At 37.8% G+C, this 11401-nt stretch overlaps 1 protein-coding gene across 1 annotated transcript; it reads left to right on the forward strand.

The window, feature by feature from the left end:
- Positions 1–9027: 9027 nt before the first annotated feature.
- LOC140960980 (uncharacterized) lies at positions 9028–11040 on the forward strand. Its single transcript, XM_073419307.1, has 4 exons — positions 9028–9461; positions 9556–9619; positions 9691–10613; positions 10764–11040. The coding sequence occupies exons 1-4, from the start codon at positions 9028–9030 to the stop codon at positions 11038–11040; spliced, it is 1698 nt and encodes a 565-aa protein (XP_073275408.1).
- The last annotated feature ends 361 nt before the right edge of the window (positions 11041–11401 follow it).

Consider the following 11401-nt stretch of genomic DNA (forward strand, 5'->3'; position numbering starts at 1 on the left):
AATTTTATTATTTATTTACTCGTTATTTACGATATATGCATGCTGAGTCTTTAGACTCACTAAACTTGATTGTTGTAGGTACCGATGATGCAGGGACCGAGGGCGGGGACCAGTGAGCTAGCTTGGGTCGGCAGTAGTGGAACCCGAGGACCTCATGTTTTTAGCATTTACTATTTTGACTCAAACAGATTTCTTCGTTGTTGAATTGTTTTAAATTATTATCTTGCAAATCAACATTTACTTCCGCTGCTATTTTGAATGGTTAAACTTTTATCAGTTATTTATTTATGAATGAGGCATTTTAATTAATTAAAAAGAAAAATTTTAAATTTTCCGCAAATTTTCAAGTACGTATTTAGAGGCCTCTACATAACTGAACCTCAGTTGATGGTTCAGCTGGTACAATTCTTCGAGGAGTAGCCTAGATAGGCTGTTGGGCTCTTGACTGAATTAGCCTTTGAGTTGAAATGGTTCCAACTGCAGCAACAGGCTTTGGATTTAGAGTCCTGGTTTCTTGGTGATTTTTGGTGAAGGAGTCTTCTTAGAATCAGACTCAGTGACAATAAGTTTTCTCTTGGTTATCTTCTTCCTGATTGTCTTCTTTGTTTTCTGGACTGATTTTGGAGCCTACTGCGTCCCTATGTCCTTCTTCAGCTTCAGAAGTTGCTCAGGAGACACATCCAATTTGGGCTTGGGCGGCTGGACATTCTTAGCATTGAAAACATTGAGCTTGGATGATTGCTTAGCATCATCACCCACCAACCTTTTTACTTTCAGCAAATAGCTGAGCTGCACTGCATATCCTTTAGATTGTTTTCACGACTGAAACATGTTTCTCAGAATGTTGAAAATGATATTCCTCCAGTTCAGTCTCCTATCGGCCATGATAGCAGTCATAACCTGAAATTTTTCCAACGTGAGTGCAGCAAAGGATCCAGCCTTCGCTAATAGCCCCTTTGCTACAATATCCGCCAGTAACTGAACTTCTGGCTTAAATCCCTCCTTCGGATCGGAAACTTTGATTTTCCGTCCATCAGAGACAGTGCAGATTGTATTTCTTCAACATCAGCAATTTTGATATCAGAAATGTTGGCTAGCCCGTCAGTAGACAGCTGAAATAGGTTGCAGAAGGATTCTTCATCAATGATCAGCAGCTGACAATTGACAGTAGTAGCGATGGTGCCGGTAGTAGTGACATAGACATTTGCATAAAGATCGTGAATCTTTTTGGGGTAGATCTCCTGGGAAGATAATCTCAAAAACTGTTTGAGACCAGCTGCTTCCTGTTTGAGAAAGATGCTCTTCACAGCTTCGTCTGGAACAGTCATGATTCAAGCAAAGTTGATTGCCATAGCATTTAAAACATGGGCTGGGACTTGATTTTCCATTATAGAAAATGATTTTCTGCGAGAGGGAATGCTTGGAGTTCGAATTTGCTCTGTAAATTCGAAATAAGCGCAAAGGAAAACTGAATGGAAGCAGGTAGAGTACATATGTACGTGACTGTTCAAATTTTGGACACGTTTCAGTCCAGGAAAAATTTGGATAAAACGTGTGTACATGTGCGTGAAATTTAAATGGTCTACGTGAGGCCACGATTCAAAACACTATTTATTGAAAGACAGTAATTAATGCGTAAACAATCAGTCACATCAGTTAATATGGAACCATTACTGATTAATCAGTTAACGTACTAAATAAGATTAGTTGGGGCAACAACTGAGTGGTCAGTTGTTAGCTGAGTCACATCAACTGAAGACCATCTGACTATTTTCTTCTCAGTTAACTGATTGAATCAGATATTACCCCTTAATAAATGCATATTTTATATTTTGGAAATTGAAATGACGGTTAAAATGTCGTGTAATTAAAGAAAAGAAATCTTATGCTAAGAAGATGAATCGCCCAGTGTAACGATTGCGTCTCTTCAGGTGCCTTGAGCCTTGGCTATAAATAGAAATATCATAGTTAATCACAAATTATCAGCAAGTAGATATTATTTTAAACAATAATGGCAGGAGCAAGTGGTTCAAGAAGTCCAGACATGGCTGATGTATTTATGCTGTCAGCTATAGAAGCACGGAAGCCAGCAATGGAGAACAAAGTTTATGAGAAGATTCTGTTGTTCTGGATAAAGCTTCAGGACTTCCAATCCTTCCAGCAGAGAGGATCAGTTGCTACCCCCAAACGGGTAGCAACGATGAGGAAGTATTGATGGTGCCTTCGCGTCGCTAATGAGGTGTACATCTTCACTGATGAAGGTGTCTACCTTCTGATGCTTATAAAGGAGAGGAGGACTCTGAAAAAAGATTGCTATTTTAGATGGCTTCCTAAAGACTTCCGCTGGGGTATTAACCACTTGGTAATCCTCGTGGAGGTCTGCGGTGAAAAAAAAATTACCAATGTACGCACCACCTTTAATAAATAATAGTTTATTTAGTTTATCGTCGTTTTTTAACTTTTCTGCAAACAAACTGATAATAACTAATTGAAATGTTATTAACTGACAACTGACTAACTGAGTAGTTACCACTTGATAAAAGACTAACTGATCAGTTATAACTGATAATCAATAAAATTACAACAAAAATGATATAATCAAGTTAAATCAATTAAACCAATGTATATTTCGAAAGTGAGAAAACTGAGTCTCTGGTAGTGGTTTGGTGAAGATGTCAGCAGCTTGTTGTTCAGTTGGAACATACTCCTGTCTGATTGCTTTGTTTAGAGCTTGATCTCTGATGAAGTGATGCCTAACATCAATGTGCTTGGTCCTTGAATGAAGAACTGGATTATATGTGATCGCAATTGTGCTCGTATTGTCACAATATATGGGAGATTCTTTTTCATCGACTCCATAATCTTTCAGTTGTTGCTGAATCCAGAGCAGTTGGGCACAGCAGCTTCCAGCAGCAAGGTATTCTGCTTCAGTTGTGGAAGTAGCTATGGATGTTTGCTTCTTGCTGAACCATGAGATCAGTTTGTCTCCTAGAAATTGACAAGATCCGCTGGTCTTTTTACGATCTAGCTTACATCATGCATAATCTACATCTGAATATCCAACTAAATTGAAAGAAAAGTCTTTAGCATATCATAATCCCACATTTTGTGTGCCTTTAAGATATTTTAAAATAAGTTTGGCAGCTAAAAATGCGATTGTTTAGGATTTGCTTGAAATCTAGCACACATACACACAACAAATACAATATCAAGACGACTAGCAGTTAGGTACAATAATGAACCTATTAAACCTCTGTAGAATGTCATCTCAACTGATATTCCCCCTTGATCATTGTCTAGTTTAACTGATGAACTCATAGGAGTATTTGCAGCTGAACATGTTTCCAAGCCAAATTTCTTGAGCAATTCCTTCGTATACTTGGTCTGACTTATATAAATACCGGTTTCTAGTTTCTTCACTTGCAGACCGAGGAAAAAATGTCAGTTCACCCATCATACTCATCTCAAATTTATCCTGCATTAACTTAGCAAACTTCTCACATAATTTGGGGTTAGTTGACCCAAATATGATATCATCAACATAAATTTACACAAGTAAAATGTGATCATTCTTAGAAAATTTGAACAAAGTCTTATCAACTGATCCAACAGTAAAATCATGATCAGTTAGAAATTTTGAAAGTGTCTCATAACAAGCTCTTGGAGCTTATTTAATACCATATAAATCTTTGTTCAAATGATAGACATGATCAGGAAAAGAGTGATTGATAAAACATGGGAGTTGTTCAACATAAACTTCTTCCTATAACTGACCATTCAGGAAGGCACTCTTCACATCTATCAGATATACTTTAAAATTCTTGAATGATGCATAGGCAAGGAACATTCTAATTGCCTCCAGTCTTGCAACTGGTGCATACGTTTCATCGTAGTCAATTCCTTTCTCTTGCCTGTATCCCTGAGCTACAAGTCTTGCTTTGTTGCGTGCAACTTAACCATCTTCGTTCAGTTTGTTTCTGAATACCCATTTTGTACCTATAATAGTTTTACAAACTGGTCTTGGAACTAAGTTCCAGACATTATTATGGGTAAACTGATTTAGCTCCTCTTGCATTGCATTTATCCAGTTAGGATCAGCAAGAGCTTCATCAGTTTTCTTTGATTCCAGTTGTGAAACAAATGCAGAATGAATAAGTAAGTTAAGCATTTGGTTTCGAGTTCTTACTGGATCAGATGGATTACCAATCAACAATTCTGGATGATGTGATTTCTTCCATCTGTAACCGGCATTTGTAGCATCCATATCAGCAACTGCTTCAGTTCGCAACTTGTAAGGTCCAAAAATTAAGATATCGTAACCCAACTGCATACAAATCTAAAAAATATGAGAAATAAGTAATTAATTGATTTAATTACCTAATCGATTATGTGAAATGCATGGTTATATGCTAAATAGGATTTTTATTAACATCATGCATAAAATTGTATTTTGAAGGGATATTCAAGTTGCGATCGAAGAACGGAGACCAATGGCTGAAAAACCTAAAATGTTTTTATTAAAAATTTAATTATTTAAAATATAGTTGATGGTTTTTTATATTTTTGAAAATAAAGAGTTTTGAGGTGATTTTGTACGCCGGGATGTAAATTTTATCGGTGTGGGTTTTATAATAAAAATGCGAGATTTTTGGCAACCCGGCTAATAAAATTAACAAATTTATTTAAACAAAACTATTTTAAGATTTTAATTAAACTTTAAGCAAGCACTAATGGGCCTAATATGAGGGCTTAATAGGCTTAAGTTAACTAAGGGATTAATTAGTATATAATACATAAAAACCCTCCTCAAACTATACAATACTCACGGCCACACACTTCAACCAACTCAAAACTCTCCCCATCCCCCTATACACGATACACACACAATTTATTGTGGGGGAATTCGAAGGTTCAAGGTAGAGTCAAGCCAAGGTCTCATCCCGTTCTTCGTCGTCAACGTTTATTCGTGCGTATAAAACGCAAAGGCACGACATACATCTCTTTTTTCATCTATCATATCGTATTATCGTTTTAAATATCGTCTGCATGAAAAACATGAAGTTCTCTTGAATATTTTCGGAATATTGCATATATATATATTAAATTCATGATTTTTGATCCAAAAACTTGTTCTATACGTGTGAAGGGGCTGCCATGATGTTGAGTTATGACCAAGCAAAGTTTTTACATGAATTAGAGTCCTACACACACACTAAACTCAGGGCAATCACAAAAGAAGCAAGCTGGAATCGATCTCGGCTGTCATGGGATCATGGTGTTCGGTTTTCATGTTTGGGGGTTAGGCTTGGTTCGGCTAGGACCAGGACTAGCCAAGGTCATAGGGGAGTCAAGAAGAGAGTCCTATCCATGATAGGACTTGCGTTAAGGGCCGAGGAAGGAGTCCTAGCCATGCTAGGACTCCCACCCGAGAAACGCGCAGCTTGCGCGCGAGAGGGTGCAGGCGTCCAGGGGCATGGGGGCTCGGCATGTGGGTCACGGGCTGGGCTAGGGTGTCTCACTAGGGTCCTAAGAAGGTGCACGACATGTTGGTTCATGGGCTGGGGCGTTGGCTAGGTCCTAGGCACTTGAGCGAGGAGTCCTTGTCTTGGAGGGGTCTCGGCCGTGGCTTGCAGCAGGGGCTGTGGCTTGCGGTTGAGGCTAGGGTCAAGTTCCATTAGTTCTTAGGGTCAAGCAGGGTCTAGGGAAGGCTTGTCTTGAGGTTGGCTCAGGTCGGCTTGAGCTTGGCTCGATGAAACACCAAGGTGGCCCGAAGGGGACTTGTTCGAAGAGCTTAGGGCTTTCTAATTAGAAAATAATTCGAATCATTGCTCACGGGGGTGGAGTCATGGTTCACAAGGGCTAAAATAATATAAACAATCTAAGTTTTACATCTAGGAATTTTATTCTAAAGTTTGAGATTTTTCGGGATTAAAACATCGTCAAAACGATTAATTAAAGATTAATAGAAAAGCCTAGCCTTTAAGCTTAAATTAAAATTCTCATAATTTTAATTTAAGCTTAAATAATTATTTGGGACATGTTAGAGTCGATGAATTCAAGAAAAAGTCAAAAAAGTCGAGGAACTTTACGTCCAGGGGTAAAACGGTCTTTTTACACTGAAAATTTAGTAAAAGTCATGGTAGTGCTCTAAATGCTGTTTTATGCTATTAAGATTATTTTTAAAGGTTTATGAAATTTTACATGTTGAATTATGATTTTTAAATGTCCATGGATTTTTTTAATGTAAGGTTGACATTTAAAATACATGTTGCATGCTTGGTTTCAAAAGAAAAATATTATGCATAATTTTATAAAGTGATGAAAATATGAAAACATTGATGAAAGTGAATGATTGTGACTAATGAGGATTTGAGGATAAGCCAAGGCTCAGTTGACGTTCTTGTGTCGCTCATGTCCCCGTCGCCCAGTACTATGGTTACATGTAGATGGATCCATCGAATTTTGAGGATTGGAGAAAGTCACAATTAACGATCTGAATTCAATAAAGGAAAGGATAATGTTTATGATCATGAAAGAGGTTTTATGTCATGTTATGTTGAGAAAAAGGAAAAGGTTAAGGTTCATGTTTGCATGTCATAAAAATGTTATTTTTACGTAAAAGTATTTTCACTGTTGCATGTGATTTTTACACGAATACTTGCTATCAAGATTATGGTGTGTTGAGTCTTTAAACTCACTAGGTGTGATGGATGCAGATGAGATTGAGGGAGGTCTTGACACTTGATTTGGCTGAACTGAAGGTGTACAGAACCCGAGGACCAGCGTTTCTACTTTTTCCGCGCTTATGATTTTGATTAAGATTCTACGTTAAAAGCTTTTTAAGACCATTTATTTATTCTTTAGAGTGGTTTTTGAGAGGATGGTACATTTCACGTTTATTACTTTTTAGGCTTGGTAAAACATTTGACTATTTCCTTTGAATTTTTAAATACTAGTTGGTTGATGTTTATTTTTAAAATGTGCAAAATATTTTATGAAAATCTTTCATGGGTTTGGCCATCATGTTAAAAAAAATTTTCTAGTACCTTTTAAGCAAAAGAAAGTCAGACGTTTCACAACTGAATGTGTTCTTCAGTTTCTGTTGGAGTTGTATCAGTTGGTAACTGAATATCATTAATTTGTTCCTCCAACTAATTATCAGGAACATCTTCCTATTCAACTGATTGATCCAAAACTTTTGGTTCAGGTGTTTGAAGGATGTTTCGATTGATATGATTCTCTTCTTCAGTATCATCCTCCTAACTTATATCTGTAAATCGATCAAGTAGCTCAACTGGATCAGTTGGCTTATCAATTAGCAAAGATTCATCAAATACAACATGTATAGATTCATCAACATTTAAAGAGCTTTTATTAAAGACTCTATAAGATTTACTAACTGAAGAATATCCAAGAAATATTCTGATAAGTGCGTGCACTTAAATTATCCTTGTAATTCTTATAGATTGTTAGTTTTCTAGGGCAGAATTATGCAGTTTTTGTTATTTTTGGAGTGCTTTTAGGAAACTAGGTAAGAAAAGGAGGGAAAATGGCGCACTGAGGAAAATGCTTAGCGTGGCAGGCAGAAAGACCCGTGCATATGCGCGAGTCAGAGGCACGCATATGCATGCGAGATACACTGAAGACAACGAGACAGAGAGCCTCGCGCACTTACGCCAGACGGGGCGCGCATATGCGCGCAAGAAGTAATTCCAAATGCACAAAACAGAAAGATCGGAGCTAGTGCGCGCACATGAGCGAGAGAAAAACTGCAAAACACAGAAGGACCCGCGCATATGCGCGAGTATTGGGCGCGCATATGCGCGCGACGCGAAGTTCAGATTCATCAGGTTTCATCGTTGGCTTTATATAAAGGAGGAAAATAATCAAGTGAGAGGGGAGCCGACATCAGTGAGAGGGGAGTGAAAAAAATCAGAGCCAAAATGACGGAACGCAAAGAACGGAGATAGAAGACGCTTAATCCGGACACAGAGACGCACTTTCATCTCTCGTCAACACGTTTTTAATTCGGTTCTTTACTTTTACGTTTGTAATGATTACACCCAGGTTTTGTGTCGATTTAGATTCGAGTATGAACTAATCTTATTTTCTAGATATTGACGTAGTCTTGGTCGAACCTATGTTATTGGAGTTTTCAATATTCATTGAACTAATTCATCGTGTTTATTTGTGATTTCTAGTTGTTAATGCTTTTGGATTACTGGCAATTATTCGATTGATTAAATAATTAAGATCTAACACTCGAGAGAGGATATTGAAATTAGGACAGGGGAGATCACATCGTCAGATGTTTATAACGTGAAAAAGACGTATAACTCTGTTGAATCCAAAAAAATAACCTTGTGTGCATATATTATGTCTTACGTGATTTTGAATAGATATATTAAAATCAGTATTAGATAATACAGTTCTATTTATCACTTGAAAAAGGGAATAGGAAAAAAATTACGTGTTCTTGGTTAATAAACATGATGCAATTTAATGATATGTTAGTCAATTTTAATTTAGAATAGGGGAGACTAAACGAAATCATATCTCTAAATTGATTTACTCATTGAATTTCACATGCGTACTAATAATTACCAGATTCGTTATTTTTTTGAATTGATTATAAACTATCTCATTGATTTTTTCTAAATAAAGTTGAACTGAGTCAATTATGGTACTTAATATATAGTTTTAAATAATTACTCCTTGTGGATCGATATCTATACTCATACCAGTACTAAGACTTGACACCGTACACGTGCGGTAGTGAAAATACGTAACAAGTTTTTGGCGCCGTTGCCGAGGAGTACAATATTTAATTGCATATTAATATTGTTACTAAGTAGTCTTAACTTTAATTTAGACTTTATTTTATTTTATTTATTTTGTTAAATTATAATCTTTTTTGTTTTGCAATGCATGTGAAAAAATCAAAATCCCGACTTGCTGATTTTTGATTCGGAAATCGAAAGAACTGCCAGGAGATTAAGGAAAGTAAGAAGTGAAGAAATTAAAGCAATGGCTGAAAACAGAGATAATCAGAATGAACTCCCGAGAGAGGTGACAATCCGAGAACATTTCCACCCAGTCATTAATGCCCACTTCTCTGGAATAGCTCGAGGAACCATTGCTGCTAATAACTTCGAGATAAAGCCCGCACTCATCAACATGGTTCAACAAAACCAATTTGGAGGAGCAGCCACTGCAGATCCCCATCTTCATTTAAGAACTTTTCTAGAGATCACGGACACTGTAAAAATTAACAGTGTTTCTAATGAAATTATTCAATTGTGTCTATTTCCGTTTTTTCTCAGGGATCAAGCAAGGAGTTGGCTCCAATCTGTACCTCTGGGGAGTATTACCACATGGGCTGATTTGGTTACGAATTTTCTATCAAAGTATTTTCCTCCTGCCAAGTCTGCTCAGCTGAAAATAGATATCACCAACTTCAGGTAGAAGGAATTCGAGGTGTTATATGAGGCTTGGGAGAGATACAAAGAATTACTCAGGAAGTGTCCGAATCATGGATATGCATAGTGGGTGCAGATTGAGTTATTTTACAATGGTTTGGATGGGCCAACTAGAGGGAATGTGGATGCAGAGGCCGGAGGTACTATTTTTTCCAAAACACCTGATGGGGCTTATGAATTTCTTGAACAGATGACCATTAACAATTACTAGTGGCCTAGTGAGAGATCTGGATCAAGGAAACCTGCGGGAATGTATGCCGTAGACCCGATCACATCACTTACTGCACAGGTTTCGGCGTTGACCACACAGATTGCAGCAATGAACAAAGCAGGCCAATCTACATCTGATGTAGCACTGGTGACTGCCCAAGAAGAGCCCGTTGTGGAAGAAACTCAGTACATCAACAACAATCGTGGCTACGAAGGATATCGAGGTAATCTTCCCCCTAATACTTATCATCCAAGTTTGAGGAATCACAAGAATTTCTCTTATGCAAACCACAAGAACGTGTTGAATCCTTCACAGGTGTTCAATACACAGAAGATTGAAGAAAAGCCGTCTTTTGAAGATCTAGTTGGGACTTTTGTGGCTGAGTCTGGGAAAAGAATGGCTAGAACTGAGTCTCGTCTTGATAGCATGGAGACACACATGGGGAATATGTGTGCCACGATGAAATCCTTGGAAACACAGATTGGGCAACTAGCCAATGGTTTAAAAGATCAGAATAGAGGACAGTTCCCAAGAAATACGGAGGTGAATCCTAGGGAGCAATGCAATGCTGTCACACTGAGGAGTGGCAAGGAAATTGGAATCCCAGAGCCTACTGTAGAGAATGTAGAGATTCTTGCTAAGAAAGATAATGAAAAGGGTGCAAGTGTTGAAAAACAAAAAGTAGAGGAACCCAAGAAAGTGCTTGAACAGAAGCCTTTATCGAAGGTGAATCTTCCATATCCACAGAGGTTCAAGAAGAAAGGGTTAGATGATCAGTTTGCGAAGTTCCTGGATATTTTCAAGAAAATACACTTTAACATCCCATTTGCCGATGCATTAGAGCAAATGCCCAATTATGCTAAGTTCATCAAGGATATGATGTCCAAGAATCAAGAATTTGAGACCGTGAAGCTAACCGAAGAGTGAAATGCCAAATTCCAAAAGAAGCTACCACAAAAACTCAAAGATCCAGGGAGTTTTACTATTCCTCTTGTTATTGGTGGTTCTAGGGTAAATAGGGCTTTATGTGATTTAGGTGTCAGTATTAATTTAATGTCTTTTTCTATTTACAGGACTTCGGAGCTTGGCGAGCTGAAGCCTAGCACTATTACTTTGCAGTTGATGGACAAATCACTTATATATCCACGAGGGATAGTAGAGGATATGCTGATAAAGGTAGACAAATTCATATTTCCTGCTGATTTTGTCATTTTAGATATGGAGGAAGACCAGGAGACTCCACTTATCTTTGGAAGGCCGTTCTTGGCCACAGGAAAAGCATTGATTGGTGTGCACAAGGGCGAGCTCACACTGAGAGTAGGTGGAGAGGAAGTTGTGTTCAACATCTAAAACACCATCAAAGGACCAAATGAGGTAAGTACTTATAATAGTATTGATATCATTGATTCATGTGTATTTCATGTTAGTGCAGGTAGGATGACGAAAGACTCCTTGGAGACATGCTTATTGGAATCAGCGTCTACAGTGGATGAAGAGGACTGGGATGTGCGAGAGGAGTTGCTTGCTCTCAATATGCTGCCTAAAGAAAAGGTTGGTGCCCAACACGAAGAGTTACTTGAAGATGCATGTAAAAAGGTACCAAAATCATCCCCTGAATTGAAGGAATTGCCGAGTCACTTGTGTTATGCATTCTTAGATGAGAGTTCGTCCTATCCGGTTATTATATCTTCTGCTCTTACTATTGATGAGA

This window comes from Primulina huaijiensis, chromosome 16 (assembly GCF_012295235.1).
Source record: "Primulina huaijiensis isolate GDHJ02 chromosome 16, ASM1229523v2, whole genome shotgun sequence".
Classification (NCBI taxonomy): Eukaryota; Viridiplantae; Streptophyta; class Magnoliopsida; order Lamiales; family Gesneriaceae; genus Primulina; species Primulina huaijiensis.